The sequence below is a fragment of the Carassius gibelio genome, chromosome B21 (genome assembly GCF_023724105.1).
Source record: "Carassius gibelio isolate Cgi1373 ecotype wild population from Czech Republic chromosome B21, carGib1.2-hapl.c, whole genome shotgun sequence".
Taxonomy (NCBI): Eukaryota; Metazoa; Chordata; class Actinopteri; order Cypriniformes; family Cyprinidae; genus Carassius; species Carassius gibelio.
The window spans coordinates 25,515,978-25,532,384 of NC_068416.1; the positions used below are offsets into that span (position 1 = coordinate 25,515,978).

General features: G+C 38.9%; 2 protein-coding genes across 2 annotated transcripts; both read left to right on the forward strand.

Annotated features, from left to right (window-relative positions):
* The first annotated feature begins 4,151 nt into the window (after positions 1-4,151).
* Positions 4,152-6,291, forward strand: LOC127985835 (serine/threonine-protein kinase pim-3-like). The gene is made up of 6 exons (XM_052588023.1): positions 4,152-4,605; positions 4,904-4,998; positions 5,155-5,202; positions 5,389-5,767; positions 5,891-6,067; positions 6,188-6,291. The coding sequence occupies exons 1-6, from the start codon at positions 4,191-4,193 to the stop codon at positions 6,289-6,291; spliced, it is 1,218 nt and encodes a 405-aa protein (XP_052443983.1). The 5' UTR covers positions 4,152-4,190.
* Positions 6,292-6,538: 247 nt separating this feature from the next.
* Positions 6,539-8,412, forward strand: LOC127985886 (serine/threonine-protein kinase pim-3-like). Its single transcript, XM_052588092.1, has 5 exons — positions 6,539-6,542; positions 6,891-6,985; positions 7,428-7,806; positions 7,989-8,254; positions 8,404-8,412. Exons 1-5 carry the CDS (start codon positions 6,539-6,541, stop codon positions 8,410-8,412), a joined length of 753 nt encoding a protein of 250 aa, XP_052444052.1.
* Positions 8,413-16,407: the final 7,995 nt, after the last annotated feature.

Below are 16,407 nucleotides of genomic sequence, written 5' to 3' on the forward strand. Positions count from 1 at the left end.
TTATGCCTTAAACTTAGCTACATGTATTAATAAATGATTTGTCATCTATTGTGTTTTACTTACAATATACGAGCTCGCGATCACCACATACTGCTTTTTTTAATTAATGTTTGAGTCACATACATCAATTACAGCGCAAAATAACTGAAAAAAACTGTCCATATATCTGTAAACGACTTCAATTGGCAACGTTTAATCAGAAAGCATTGCTATTCGGATGTTAAGTGATGACGTAAGAAGCGCTGTTTCCGGGTCCAAGCCTCAACTCACTTCACTTGAGAATACGACCTCAGCAGACGTTTATGAGCACTGTTTATTCATATTAATCATTTAAGCTAAACGCTTTTAAACTTACGGTTTACACTACAGTCTCCCTGCTCACAGCGTCCCAAACACAAATATTTTTTTAATATTTTTTTTTATATTTTCATTGTCTGGCTATCTGGGACTTCGGTATGGAGTTAAAGGTTAAGATTATAACTTTTTCGCTAATATTCTATCACATTGTGAGTTTATATTAGCACCTTTTGTTGTTTTCTCATGGTAACTGACAGAGCGTTTGGACAGGAAGCGCTGCTACGTGACGTCAGACTTAACAAGCGAATTCTAAACAAACGGAATATTACCCTCGCTAGGAGATTACGCATCTATGCAGAGGCCACGCCCACCGCGGAAAACGTACCAATCAGCAACGGCCCTCTGCGAGCAGCATTGGAACGTCACTCGTTTTGTGACGTCACAATAATATTCCAGTATAAATATGCTCGCTCAATTTCATTTGTCTGATAAACCACTTGCGGTTCGTTGCTAGTTGCATTGTTTGCACTTAATCAACGATAGTCGTTTTATTGCTAGTTGAATTCTAGTATTTTTCTCACCTTGCATTTCTTCCAGCCAACGTTAGTTACTATTTCAAAATGCTACTTACGTTGCTAGGATTATTTGCTTTAATTCAAAGAGAGAGAAAAAAAGTCAACAACACCCACTTAGGTCAAGAAGACAATGCCGACCAGAGTGATGTACCACCAGTGAAGAGTTTTGATGATGGTAAAGTTATGATTATGCAGCAACTCCCTTTCTGTACTGGAGTCTGCATGCATAGGACTCTACACTTATTTGGATGTTTAAAGGTTTTGTGGAGGACACAGGACACAGCTTAGCTGAAGTTCAGTTTTATAAAGTCTGTAACTTAATACAACACAGCATAAGAAATTATACTACACATACACAATTCATAAACATAAAACTCAACACAGGACAAGTTACTTTCAAGTTTTCAATTCTTTCACGTTCATATTTTAATTTACACAAAAACTGAAATTCGATATTGATAAAACAATATTACTGTAATTACATTAAGTGATGATTTAATTCATTGTAATGACATGACACCTAATTTAACGTCTGAATATCATGATCTAGTCACACACATATTTAAGTTCCATGCTAAGGTTGCCATGGTAGCTTTGGACGACCTTATTAATATTCATGCACGTAACTAATTCAGGAGCTGTAATTGATTGTTTTTAAAAAAATGTTCTTATTTAAAAATACAATGTTCATGAACATTCCAGAAAAAAAGTATATATTATGTTGCGTGTTCATGAGCATTGTGCTTTTAAATAAGAGAAATGTCCATAATGAATACCTTACCAGTAACTGAAAAAATAGAAAGCCATGCCCAGTGGCGCCTCCAAGGGGGCCTCCAAGGGGGGCACAGCCACCCCTAAAATGACACTGGTCAACCCAATAGCCCAAAATGTAATTTGAAATTCAGTGTTTCCATCACTCGATTCTGATGCGATAATTCAAAATGTGCATAAAAGCAGGGTTTACTATTTTCTCCATAAAGAGAATAGTAAAACTGAAGTTTTGAAGCCCATAACCTGATATGCTCCCAGAAATAAATAATAGTAGCAACAAAAAAATATTGTCTGCTGGATTTAGTTAGACAAGGAACATGTATTGTGCTACCCTAATATTTTAACTGACCCCTTTCTGCCACCCCATCAAAAAACATCCTGGAGGCGCAACTGGCCATGATTATAGTTGAAGTAATATCCGTTAATATAGTTATACAATATTTCCTAAATGTTCTTATAATGATTCATATCTTCTGGTCCATATTCTCCCCTTTAGGTCGAGAAGTTGATGACACTGGTACAGTCTGTGCTTCATCCGACTCTGCTGTTCACTTTTCTCCAGCTTCTTTCAGAGCCACGTCCAACTGTACTGACGATATCATCCAAACTACAGTCTGTGCGGCGTCCAACTGTACTGAAGATATCCTCCAAGCTACAGTCTGTGCCGAGTCCAACTGTACTGAAGATATCCTCCAAGCTACAGTCTGTGCCGAGTCCAACTGTACTGAAGATATCCTCCAAGCTACAGTCTGTGCGGCATCCAACTGTACTGAAGATATCCTCCAAGCTACAGTCTGTGCGGCATCCAACTGTACTGAAGATATCCTCCAAGCTACAGTCTGTGTCGCGTCCAACTGTACTGACGATATCCTCCAAGCTACTGTCTGTGCCGCATCCAACTGTACTGAAGATATCCTTAAACCTACAGTCTGTGCGGCATCCAACTGTACTGAAGATATCCTCCAAGCTACAGTCTGTGTCGCGTCCAACTGTACTGAAGATATCCTTAAACCTACAGTCTGTGCGGCGTCCAACTGTACTGAAGATATCCTCCAAGCTACAGTCTGTGCGGCATCCAACTGTACTGACGATATCATCCAAGCTACTGTCTGTGCCGCATCCAACTGTACTGAAGATATCCTTAAACCTACAGTCTGTGCGGCGTCCAACTGTACTGAAGATATCCTCCAAGCTACAGTCTGTGCCGCATCCAACTGTACTGAAGATATCCTTAAACCTACAGTCTGTGCGGCATCCAACTGTACTGACGATATCCTCCAAGCTACAGTCTGTGCGGCATCCAACTGTACTGACGATATCATCCAAGCTACTGTCTGTGCCGCATCCAACTGTACTGAAGATATCCTTAAACCTACAGTCTGTGCGGCGTCCAACTGTACTGAAGATATCCTCCAAGCTACAGTCTGTGCGGCGTCCAACTGTACTGAAGATATCCTCCAAGCTACAGTCTGTGCCGCATCCAACTGTACTGAAGATATCCTTAAACCTACAGTCTGTGCGGCGTCCAACTGTACTGAAGATATCCTCCAAGCTACAGTCTGTGCGGCATCCAACTGTACTGACGATATCATCCAAACTACAGTCTGTGCGGCGTCCAACTGTACTGAAGATATCCTCCAAGCTACAGTCTGTGCGGCATCCAACTGTACTGACGATATCCTCCAAGCTACAGTCTGTGAGGCGTCCAACTGTACTGACGATATCCTCCAAGCTACAGTCTGTGCCGAGTACAACTGTACTGACGATATCCTCCAAGCTACAGTCTGCGCCGAGTCCAACTGTACTGACGATATCCTCCAAACTACAGTCTGTGCGGCGTCCAACTGTACTGACGATATCCTCCAAACTACAGTCTGTGCGGCGTCCAACTGTACTGACGATATCATCCAAACTACAGTCTGTGCCGCGTCCAACTGTACTGACGATATCCTCCCAGCTACAGTCTGCGCCGCGTCCAACTGTACTGACGATATACTCCAAACTACAGTCTGCGCCGAGTCCAACTGTACTGACGATATCCTCCAAACTACAGTCTGTGCCGAGTCCAACTGTACTGACGATATCCTCCAAGCTACAGTTTGTGCGGCGTCCAACTGTACTGACGATATCCTCCAAACTGCAGTCTGTGCCGAGTCCAACTGTACTGACGATATCCTCCAAACTACAGTCTGTGCCGCGTCCAACTGTACTGACGATATCCTCCAAGCTACAGTCTGTGCCGAGTCCAACTGTACTGACGATATCCTCCAAACTACAGTCTGTGCCGAGTCCAACTGTACTGACGATATCCTCCAAGCTACAGTCTGTGCCGAGTCCAACTGTACTGACGATATCCTCCAAACTACAGTCTGTGCCGCGTCCAACTGTACTGACGATATCCTCCAAGCTACAGTCTGTGCCGAGTCCAACTGTACTGACGATATCCTCCAAACTACAGTCTGCGCCGCGTCCAACTGTCCTGACGATATACTCCAAACTGCAGTCTGTTCTTCCAGATTAAGAGATGGCGTCTCATTTTTCAATGCCATGCCCAAATTAAGAGATGGCATCTCATTTTTCACTGCCACGCCTAAAATAAGTTATGATGTCTCATTTTTAACTGCCATACCCAAATTTTGTGATGACATCTTGCTTTTCACTTCTACGTCCAATTTAAGTAGTGAGGCCTTTCCATCTTTTTTCCCAGTGATGTCCAAATTTAGTGATGATGTCCCTCCAGTTCTAGGTTATGTCACGTCTGACTGCAGAGATGAAGCTCTCCAAGCTTCAGTCTGTTCTGTAGCTGACTTGAGTGTCGGTGTCCCTCAGTCTCCACTCCACAAAACATTCGACTGTAGAGACAATGTCCCCCAAGCTACAACCTGTGCAACACCTGACTGTAGTGTTTATGCTCCCCAAACTCCGTCAAGCCAGTTACAGGATGATGAGACAACAATTATTGGTTAGTTTGCTACCACAATATAATCCAACTCACACACACACAAGGTTTATGCTTAATATGCATTTTGTTTTAGAGTAGTTAACATGGAAATGCAATTAATTTAAAGGTATTTAAATTGTATTATTTATGTATGACAAGTACGGATAACTAATAGTTTTGTGACAAATTATTTTTTAAAGGCACAAATATTCAATGTAGTATCTCAATTATTCTTTCTCAATTCTAGTTTTTAAGTAGACGAAGTAAATGCTGTCTCTGTGACATTTTATGATGACATCTCTTATTTATTTTTTAACAGACATCAATTCACACCGTTATGAAATCGGCTGTCAGTTGGGTAAAGGAGGCTTTGGAATCGTGTACGCAGCAACTCGTTTGAATGATGGCCTACAGGTATCAATTTGTATTACTGACATTATTTTTCTAGATAATCATGTTTGTCCTATTGTACTTGTCTCTTTCTCTCTCTAATGTATGAAATGATGTTAACTCTGCTGACATGATGAATTATAAATCTCACACACATCACTTTTTTGTTTTGTTGATCAGGTGGCAATAAAATTGGCATCCAACAAGATCACAAAGTTCATCAGCATTGTAAGTAGGCTGTGCTCTCTGTTTCTCCTCTCAGTCACTGTTTTCATTTTCAATCATCTCATATTAACATTAATCACAGCCTTTAAGTGGTTTTTCAGCAGTCAGTCTGTCATTGTCAACAGTTTGTCCTGGAGTTGTTTAAGTCCTATAACTTTCTTACCGTCATAACAACTGTGTTTCTTCTAGGATGGTTATTCTGGACGTCTTCCTCTGGAGGTTGCTTTGCAAATTCTTGCAAATAAAGGCCCCAGGGTGGAGGAAATCGTTCAGCTTCTGGACTGGCGGCTGGATCCTGACTATTACTTTATGGTCCTAGAGCGGCCCGTGCCCTGTCAGTCCTTGTTTCAGTATTTAAAGTGCTACAAGGGCATCATGGACGAGGACTTTGCTCGAGTTATAATGAACCAGGCAATATTTGCGGCTCGGATGTGCTGCCTTCGTGGAGTGTTGCACCGGGACATAAAGCTGGAAAACCTTCTGATCAACCCGGACACACTCAAAGTCAAATTGATTGACTTTGGCTGTGGTGCAATCCTCACCGACGGGGGTTACACGTCCTTTACTGGTATGTATGATGATCCCTCAAAGCTGTGAAGTGGGTGTCTAATGGGATCCTCTGCTGTGAATCAAATGATTATGAATATCTAGTTAAAATGCTGTTTTAATGGAAACCAAATGTAATTTCCAGGCACAAGAGAGTACTGCCCTCCTGAGTATCACATGACCGGCCAGTACCACGGGGAACCAGCGACAGTGTGGTCACTCGGGATCCTCTTGTTTGTGATTCTTTTCAGTAAATATCCAAAGAGACGACACCTGCACGAGATTAATGATCAAAACTGGACTAAAGCTGGCCTGTCGAAAGGTTAGATCTCTTCTTCAGCACAAACCAATATGGTCGTTGAGATAATTTAACTGTCCATCAAAGAGATCACGTGTGAAGTTCAAAGTGATATTCAGACATATCTTTCTTTTTTCTGCACAGAATGCTGCGATTTAATTCGCCGGTGTCTACAGATCGACCCAAAGCAGCGGATTGAACTGGGGAAACTCAGTCTCCACGACTGGCTTATGGTAAATACATTCTGATGATTTGAAGATTTGCCTTGGTTTAATTATAAGACTATGGACATAGCTTTTTTACTCTTTCTTTTTATACAGTTTTCTTTTCCTATTTGCTGTAACTGTTATATAGTCGATCTATTTGACCTGATTTGACCTGTTCTTAAACTTTCTTTGTTGTGCATTTGGTTTCTGTCCTGTTTGAGTATTTTGAGACTAAACCTGATTTCTGTTGTTTCAGACTGCAGACAAGGAGAATAACAACGACACAATAATGGGTCAGTTTGGTACCATAAACACACACACACACACACACACACACACACAGACACACACACACACACAGTCTTCACATGTTTTACACTGACTTTAGTATGCACTTTTCTAATAATAGCAATTCAACAAGATTTCATTTACATTTATATAAATGTGTGTAAGATGAAAGTATGTATTTCACTCAGAAAAAACACACACATATATTTCTTTATTTTATGACTACTATAGTTTCCTTAAATAGTCCTGTAGTGTGCCAGTATTTTTTAAGCACAGATTTTTAAAGTCAAGTGTCAAATTGAATATGAATTATAAAAATAATGATTTTCTTTCTACATCATATCTTTTAACAGACATCAATTCATGCCGTTATGAAATTGTCTGTCAGCTGGGTGATGGAGGCTTCGGAACCGTTTATGCAGCGACTCGTTTGGACGACGGCCTACAGGTATCAGTTTTCATTACTATCTCGAATAGAATAACTTGATGATTATTTTTGTCCTGTGTTATAGTCATCTGATGCATCTAATGCAAGCGCTCTGAATTGATATTTAATTTACTGTTTAAAGCTCTTAAATTGTCAGAGCTTGTTAAGTCATGCTCTACATATTTGTATTTAGGTTCATGAAAATGTCTGTTCAGGGCTAATGTTTTGAATGAATGAATGAGTTGTAACTCTTACAAACATCGTTCTTGTTTTGTTGATCAGGTGGCGATAAAAGTCGTCTCCAGCAGGAACAGAAAGTTCATCAGTATTGTAAGTAGGCAGTGCTCTCTCTGTTTCTCCTCTCAGTCATCCGATCACAGACTGTAGATGATTTTTCAGTCTGTCATTGTCTAGAGTTTGTCCTTTATCCATCTAACCGTCATAACAACTGTCTTTCTTCTAGGACGGTTGTTCCAAGCCTCTTCCTCTGGAGGTTGCTTTGCAAATCCTTGCCGACGGAGACCCCAGGGTCGAGGAAATCATCCAGCTTCTGGACTGGCGGGTGGAGTCTGACCACTACATTTTGGTGCTAGAGCGTCCCGTTCCCTTTGAGGAACTGAACTGGTTTCTCCTGCAGCAAATGGGTACCATTCAAGAGGACATGGCACGAGTTATAATGCGCCAGGCAACATTCGCAGCTCAAACATGCTGCAGACGTGGAGTGTTTCATCAGGACATAAAGCTGGAAAAGCTTCTGATCAACCCGGACACACTCAAAGTCAAGTTAACTGACTTTGGGTGTGGTGACTTCCTCAGCTGTGTGGGTTACACGTCCTTTGTTGGTATGTATGATGATCCCTCAAAGGTTACAGTGGGTCTCAAACTGAGGGCCGTTCACACAGGACCCTGAGTGAATCAAGCTCATGGAATGGGATCCACTGTTGTGAATCACATTAATTCTTGCATAGTGATGGTTATACAGTTAAAATGCTGTGTTAATTGTAAATAAATCTTTTTCCTCCAGGCACAAGAGAGTACTGCCCTCCTGAGTATCACATGACCGGCCAGTACCACGGGGAACCAGCGACAGTGTGGTCACTCGGGATCCTCTTGTTTCTTATGCTGTGTGGGGATTTTCCAAATACACCAGACCTGCACATGATCGACGGTCACAACTGGACCAAAGATGGCTTGTCGGAAGAATGCAGCGATTTTATTTGCTGCTGTCTGCAAATCAATCCAAAAGAGCGGATTGAACTGGAGAAACTTAGTCTCCACGACTGGTTTATGGTGAGTACATTTTTTGATTTGTTTTGATTTATTTATCAGGTGTCATACAGTCAGATGATCGATTATAATGCTGAACGTCTTAATTCTTATTTCTGTTTAATGTATTTAAACAGTGAACCTGATTTTGGATTTTTCTGTTTTTTGTTTAGGATTGCTGAAATGAGGGGAGCAAAAGAAAATAGTGTAAGTAATGACAAGAAAGAAAGTCATGAAATTAAAGGAAATTTTAAATAACAACATAGGTTTTCAATATGTATTATTATATGAAATAATAATAATATATTAGAGATATAAAGCTATCAAAAATAACAAATATATAAAATATAAAAAGATGAATAAAATATAAATAAATATAAAAGATTCACTATGTTGTGTTGCATAATTACATTTATTACTTAAAGCTGCGGTAGGTAAATTTTGACGCTCTAGCGGTTAATAAACAGAACTGCTTGCGTCTTGCGGAGGAACATTGTAGCCGGAGCTACTTCTCTCTGTTCATGTCTATGAAGAATCACAAAGGTACTGGGTTACTCCGCCGCGGTTCTCCCGAAGCAATCTAAAATAGTCAGAATATAAACACTTATTATAGGTGCACCCTAGTGATTCAGGACAAGCCAAAAACACGGTTTGGAAAATGGATTCATGGTGTACTCGCTTATTATATAAATTTTCTACATTTTGAACACAAACAAAGTTACGGACCGCAGCTCTGATTGGTTGTTTCTTAACGGGAGCTGATGACTTTCTGCAAATGGCAATAGGACACTGGGAGGAGCCAGAGGAGCTTGATATTTTCACAGATTATCTGTCTCATATTCTACTGTCAGGACATAATGACAGATAGTTTGATAGACAGTAACGTTTCAGACTGGACTGGTGTCTTACCTTAGACCCGCCCTGAGTGAGCTATCATCAGTCGGCCGTTGCTTCACCGCTGGAGCAAATTTAGACAAGACTTTCTCCTAAGTGATTGAGGTGTTTATTTGTTGGATGTAATAATGAACAAAGCCGTTGTCATTTACTTCCGACATCTGAGCCACTGAAGACGCAGTGGATTACCTTTTGTTTCTGAAGAGAATGCGCCCCTGAGCTATGTTTGCGCAAATCATTCATGATCCAGCTTCACCTACAGAAGAAGTGAGTATAAGGTTTGATAAATCTTTGCAAATCGCCTTTCCTAATAATGTGCTAATTAGCAAGTTTCACGATGAATGCAGCTAAAGTAAACAGTCTCTCTCAGAGTGGCTTGAAGAGAGGGGCGGAGTCAGCAGAGCTCATTAACATTTAAAGGAAAATGCTACAAAACTGTGTGCTCTAAAATGAGCTGTTTTTGACAGGGGGGAAAGGGTGTTTTTTACACTACCATTGAAAAATTTTGACCAAACTATGTTACAGACTTTTCTTTAAGAACTTTAAGAATCATATCAACTGGTAGAAAGTTGGTATCCTATGGCTCCTTTAAACAACCAGCAGTAATGTCCAGGGATGTAAACAACTCAATATTTTGAACAACTAGTAGTTAATGCTGTATTTAAATGCGTTTCAGAGATGTGTCTCACTTCTGTATGCATGTGCAGTTGCAAGAAATCAAGAGACATAAGCTTTTACTAAAAAACAGCAAACTAGGTGCAAGCCCATAATAAACCTAAACAAATGCAAAAATCAGAATCGCACCTGCCTACTTTATGAACTTCAGAAACTGGTTCGCTTTATGAACCAAGCCTAAAAAACAGGCCAAAGGACATTTATAATAGGTGGACATGGCAACACCTCAAGAACGCACTTTGTGAGTATAAACATAAACGAAACATAAACAAAACACGTTGTCTCAGTCAGTCATCATTTTGCTCAAATGTTCAGGTTTGGACCAACATGAGGGTAAGTACATTTTTATAGTTTTGGTCATGTGAACTAACCTTTTTTATACTTCATTGAGGTCACTTTCTTTACTCTGATGGAAAAACAGCCTGGTCCACTGAGCTGGATCCTGCTGGTCTGAAGGTTTTAGAGGAGATTTAGGTCTCTTTTCCTGCTATTCAACCAGCTCAATCAGCTTAAACCAGCAAACCAAGTCTGGATAGATTTTCCCTCAGGTTTATTGAACAAGCAGCTCTTTTGATATATTTTGTGATATGCATACAGTACAGATGTAATGAAATGTCTCTTTCTGTCTTTTTGTCATTTAAGAATTCTGTCAATTATCGCCAGGATCAACTGGAAGTTCCTTGGGAAGAACAGAGGACACGTTGTGTACGAATGTGCAATTAGAAGAATATTTGAATATGAAAGTTCAGAATATGGTAAGTGCAGATTTACTGGAGTGAAATTTATTATATGATACATAGTATCTTATCATTATTGATTTTTGTTTTTCATGAACAAACCTTAGTGTATTATGTATGTTATGCATAAAAAAATATGTATCAGTCATTATCACAGTAGGTAATGTCTTATGTGAACATAAACAGTTAAGAAAGAAATCTGATGTGTTGGATCTGTGCGTTAAGTCTTAAAGTGACAGCAGCCTAATACTGTATTCTGTTAAGCTTCAATATGTAGAATACAAACTACATAAAAAGTGACAGCCACTTTCAATTTTTAAATTTGTCCCACATACTAAATAGGGACTGTGTGTTATTGACAGCCGATAAGGTGTTAGACAGTGAGGACAGCATTCACAATAAAGGTTTGAATGCTTAGAAGTGAAAGTTTTCAAGCAGACCAAAAAATAAACTGCAGTTGAAAGTATGGTAGCAATATATTCAAAGAGGGAAAGTGGTAAATAAAATGATCTCTTCAAGGGTTATCATTTAGAAATCTAAACTCTCACAATACATAACACATGCACCTAAGGATATAGATTTAAAAAACGACACACATGAAAGTGCATAAGTAGCTGAAACAGTGTTACAGAACTACAGATGCACTTTAAAATGCTTTTTAGATGCACGACAGTGTACTTCACTTGTAATTAATGTGAATAGCACTGAGATGCAGACTTTTATTCTGTATATGAAAACGTGCATTAGTAATATTCAGCTCGATGTGCCCTCCTGTGGCCTCAGGCGAGAAGCCAAAAGACTTTTTCCCACTTTAGTTTTTCAGCCATTTTGACAGCCCTACAACTTCCCCTTTATTTGCATCTGGAGGTGAGCTGAACGCCCAATGTGCAAAGACTCCTAAAGAACCGGACAGCAGATCTCCCTGTCCTCCGCAAGGCCGCCCAATGCTCTTCTGGTTACAGGTCAGCACTGAGAGCAAACAGAAAAGCAGCACGTTAGAGAAAGAAAAAACAGAACCATATGAAGTTTGAATGTTTTAAGAAAATCACTAACTGTTCTTTCCGTCAGTAATAATGTCCTCCTCCCCTTTTAAAACCAAGGTAAAATGGCCCAAGGCGATGCTCAGTTTCTGAACACTTCTCTTGTATTCAGATAAAAAGCTGAGGAAGAGTGTATGCATAAAGAAGAAGAAAAGGCTCGTAGGGAGCTGATCAAACAATGAACAATAAGACCCAGGTTTCATCCTCTAATGCACCATGAACTAATGACAAATGTCCAAGTGTCTGATGTATAAAACAGGTATATGCCACTACACTATATACTTGGTTTAGATGTTGTTGAGCATCACTAGACAGTTACACCATGATTTAATTATCATATTGCTAATGCATATAGGACAACAGCATGAAAACAGTTGTTGTAGGTACATTTTAAAAATTTGCTAGGTTAGTCTGAGAGGTTGCTAAATATTGAAAAAAAATTGCTAACACCAACAGAGAGTCCTTCTGGAGTTACACGTTCCCTTATATGGATAGGAAAGAAATGTAACTGTTAATTATAAAGTGTGAGTAAAAGGGAAACTTAGCTGTCTTGCTGAATTGTTTCAGTTTCTCATCCATAATAGCATCAGTGCAGTGTGTAAAAGTGGAAATTCATTACATCTGTTTGAGAGATGTAATGAATTATTAATGAAATATTAGGCCTCCTAATATTCTATTGGTCCACTAGACTCCCGCTTTCCTATTGGCTCACCAGCTGTCGTGCTTCTATTGGCAACTGAGCTGCTTGTACACAAGCAGAGCTGAGGAAGTCATAAGTGGGTGGAGCTTAATGTTTGATTGACAGAGCTAATGAATGTGTTTTATGATTACATCATTGTTCAGTGTTGTTGTTTTTTAAGCAGGAATCTGCATATGACACTTCTTTTTTTTTTTTTTTTTTTTTACTATAGTATTAATTTACACAGGGAACAAAAGACGACACTCCCACTACTTGAACTATGAATTATGGTTGCTAACGATAAACGGACACATGCCAATATGTCTACTAGCACGTCCGTTTTTTTGCATTTCTCATACCTCTTCATATGCTGCTTTTCATACATGAAACTTACTTAAGCAGTGCGATGCAATGAACATGTGACAAGGGATCTGTGTATGTGTGTGTGTGTGTGTGTGTAGGTGTTGACCTCTTCATGGTTTTAAAATATTTTATCATGAAATGCTTCCATGTTATCCATCTTTTCTTTTCTCCATGTATTCACACTGGCTGCTGACAATATTAATGTACTTGTCTTTAGTATGCACTCCAGAGACTCCTGTGAGCAGGGCTTTCTGTTGTATATGTTTGGATTGTACAAAACTTTTCTTTATTAGCCTATTATTATTATTATTTACCATATATTTTAAAGAAGAACACTGAAATTTAATAAAATATACAACCAAAATGCTGCGTTGATTGTGGTGTAATTTAAGCAATCTGTCCAAAATAGAAATAAAACATTTCCTTAATCTTCATGAACTTAACACTATTTTTTTTTTTTAGAGGGGCAGCAAACTGATCAAAGATCGTACGCATATTCCTCTCAGACTAGTTTTTGGTCCATTCTGAAGTCTGTTACTGCTGTGAAATTAAAATACTATTAAAACATCTCAGTATAACCTAACGTAACCCTCCATTATGCTTAACAAGCAAGCCTGGCGTGGGCTTAACTTTTAGTGTCATGCAATGTCTCAAATACCCCCAAAATTCAAGAGAAGAACTGCCACGTATGAGTTTTTATTTTTATTTATTTGTTTTTGTTTATAGCATAACATAGTTAAACATCACACCAGTATAGTGCTATTTTCCAGAATATCAGCACAATAGCATGTGGTATATATATTATACAACTGCTCAATGAACATTTATTTGTTTTCAGTTATTTAGGCAGCATTGTACATTTGGACTGTTTTTGCTCTATTTTGCTGATGAATCATGTGTGTCAGTGATCTATTCATAAAGTGAGCTTTGCTTCATTCATGAATAAATCAGTAATTTGAATAAATTAAAGTTTTATATATTACCCCAGTTTTAGTTTCACATAAGAGAATAATTTATTTTCATAACATATATGCAAATGTAAATTGATTTGGATAAATGGTAATATTGATTTTGTTGATTTAATTTGATGGCAACTGCCTTATAGTATAGTGTTAATTTTAGATTTTTTTAACAGATTTTTGCTATTTTCACATAAATAATCATTAAAATTATGCCTTAAACTTAGCTACATGTATTAATAAATGATTTGTCATTTATTGTGTTTTACTTACAATATATGAGCTCGCGGTCACCACATACTGCTATTTTTAATTAATGTTTGAGTCACATACATCAATTACAGCGCAAAATAACTGAAAAAAATTGTCCATCTATCTGTAAACGACTTCAATTGGCAACGTTTAATCAGAAAGCATTGCTATTCGGATGTTAAGTGATGACGTAAGAAGCGCTGTTTCCGGGTCCAAGCCTCAACTCACCGTTTATGAGCACTGTTTATTCATATTAATCATTTAAGCTAAACGCTTTCAAACTTACGGTTTACACTACAGTCGCCCTGCTCACAGCGTCCCAAACACAAATATTTTTTTATATATATATTTTTTATATGTATATTTTTATTGTCTGGCTATCTGGGACTTCGGTATGGAGTTAAAGGTTAAGATTATAACTTTTTCGCTAATATTCTATCACATTGTGAGTTTATATTAGCACCTTTTGTTGTTTTCTCATGGTAACTGACAGAGCGTTTGGACAGGAAGCGCTGCTACGTGACGTCAGACTTAACAAGCGAATTCTAAACAAACGGAATAGAATATTACCCACGCTAGGAGATTACGCATCTATGCAGAGGCCACGCCCACCGCGGAAAACGTACCAATCAGCAACGGCTCTCTGCAAGCAGCATCGAAACGTCACTCGTTTTGTGACGTCACAGTAATATTCCAGTATAAATAGGCTCCAATTTCATTTGTCTGATAAACCACTTGCGGTTCGTTGCTAGTTGCATTGTTTGCACTTAATCAACGATAGTCGTTTTATTGCTAGTTGAATTCTAGTATTTTTCTCACCTTGCATTTCTTCCAGCCAACGCTAGTTACTATTTCAAAATGCTACTTACGTTGCTAGGATTATTTGCTTTAATTCAAAGAGAGAGAAAAAAAGTCAACAACACCCACTTAGGTCAAGAAGACAATGCCGACCAGAGTGATGTACCACCAGTGAAGAGTTTTGATGATGGTAAAGTTATGATTATGCAGCAACTCCCTTTCTGTACTGGAGTCTGCATGCATAGGACTCTACACTTATTTGGATGTTTAAAGGTTTTGTGGAGGACACAGGACACAGCTTAGCTGAAGTTCAGTTTTATAAAGTCTGTAACTTAATACAACACAGCATAAGAAATTATACTACACATACACAATTCATAAACATAAAACTCAACACAGGACAAGTTACTTTCAAGTTTTCAATTCTTTCACGTTCATATTTTAATTTACACAAAAACTGAAATTCGATATTGATAAAACAATATTACTGTAATTACATTTAATGATGTTTTAATTCATTGTAATGACATGACACCTAATTTAACGTCTGAATATCATGATCTAGTCACACACATATTTAAGTTCCATGCTAAGGTTGCCATGGTAGCTTTGGACGACCTTATTAATATTCATGCACGTAACTAATTCAGGAGCTGTAATTGATTGTTTGTTTGATTGTTTTTAAAAAAATGTTCTTATTTAAAAATACAATGTTCATGAACATTCCAGAAAAAAAGTATATATTATGTTGCGTGTTCATGAGCATTGTGCTTTTAAATAAGAGAAATGTCCATAATGAATACCTTACCAGTAACTGAAAAAATAGAAAGCCATTCCCAGTGGCGCCTCCAAGGGGGCCTCCAAGGGGGGCACAGCCACCCCTAAAATGACACTGGTCAACCCAATAGCCCAAAATTTAATTCGAAATTCAGTGTTTCCATCACTCGATTCTGATGCGATGATTCAAAATGTGCATAAAAGCAGGGTTTACTATTTTATCCATAAAGAGAATAGTAAAACTGAAGTTTTGAAGCCCATAACCTGATATGCTCCCAGAAATAAATAATAGTAGCAACAAAAAAATATTGTCTGCTGGATTTAGTTAGACAAGGAACATGTATTGTGCTACCCTAATATTTTAACTGACCCCTTTCTGCCACCCCATCAAAAAACATCCTGGAGGCGCAACTGGCCATGATTATAGTTGAAGTAATATCCGTTAATATAGTTATACAATATTTCCTAAATGTTCTTATAATGATTCATATCTTCTGGTCCATATTCTCCCCTTTAGGTCGAGAAGTTGATGACACTGGTACAGTCTGTGCTTCATCCGACTCTGCTGTTCACTTTTCTCCAGCTTCTTTCAGAGCCACGTCCAACTGTTCTGACGATATCCTCCAAACTGCAGTCTGTGCCGCGTCCAACTGTACTGACGATATCCTCCAAACTGCAGTCTGTGTCGCGTCCAACTGTACTGACGATATCCTCCAAGCTACAGTCTGTGCCGCGTCCAACTGTACTGACGATATCCTCCAAGCTACAGTCTGTGCCGCGTCCAACTGTACTGACGATATCCTCCAAGCTACAGTCTGTGCGGCGTCCAACTGTACCGACGATATCCTCCAAGCTACAGTCTGTGCGGCGTCAAACTGTACTGACGATATCCTCCAAGCTACAGTCTGTGCGGCGTCCAACTGTACTGACGATATCCTCCAAGCTACAGCCTGTGCCGAGTCCAACTGTACTGACGATATCCTCAAAACTACAGTCTGTGCCG

Coding starts and splice junctions, on each gene's coding strand:
- LOC127985835 (XM_052588023.1), top strand. CDS start 4,191: ATGCCCAAATTAAGAGATGGCATCTCATTTTTCACTGCCACGCCTAAA. Junction 4,606..4,903: donor TGATGAGACAACAATTATTG/GTTAGTTTGCTA, acceptor ATTTTTTAACAG/ACATCAATTCACACCGTTAT. Junction 4,999..5,154: donor GTTTGAATGATGGCCTACAG/GTATCAATTTGT, acceptor TTTGTTGATCAG/GTGGCAATAAAATTGGCATC.
- LOC127985886 (XM_052588092.1), top strand. Junction 6,986..7,427: donor GTTTGGACGACGGCCTACAG/GTATCAGTTTTC, acceptor TCTTTCTTCTAG/GACGGTTGTTCCAAGCCTCT. Junction 7,807..7,988: donor GGGTTACACGTCCTTTGTTG/GTATGTATGATG, acceptor TTTTTCCTCCAG/GCACAAGAGAGTACTGCCCT.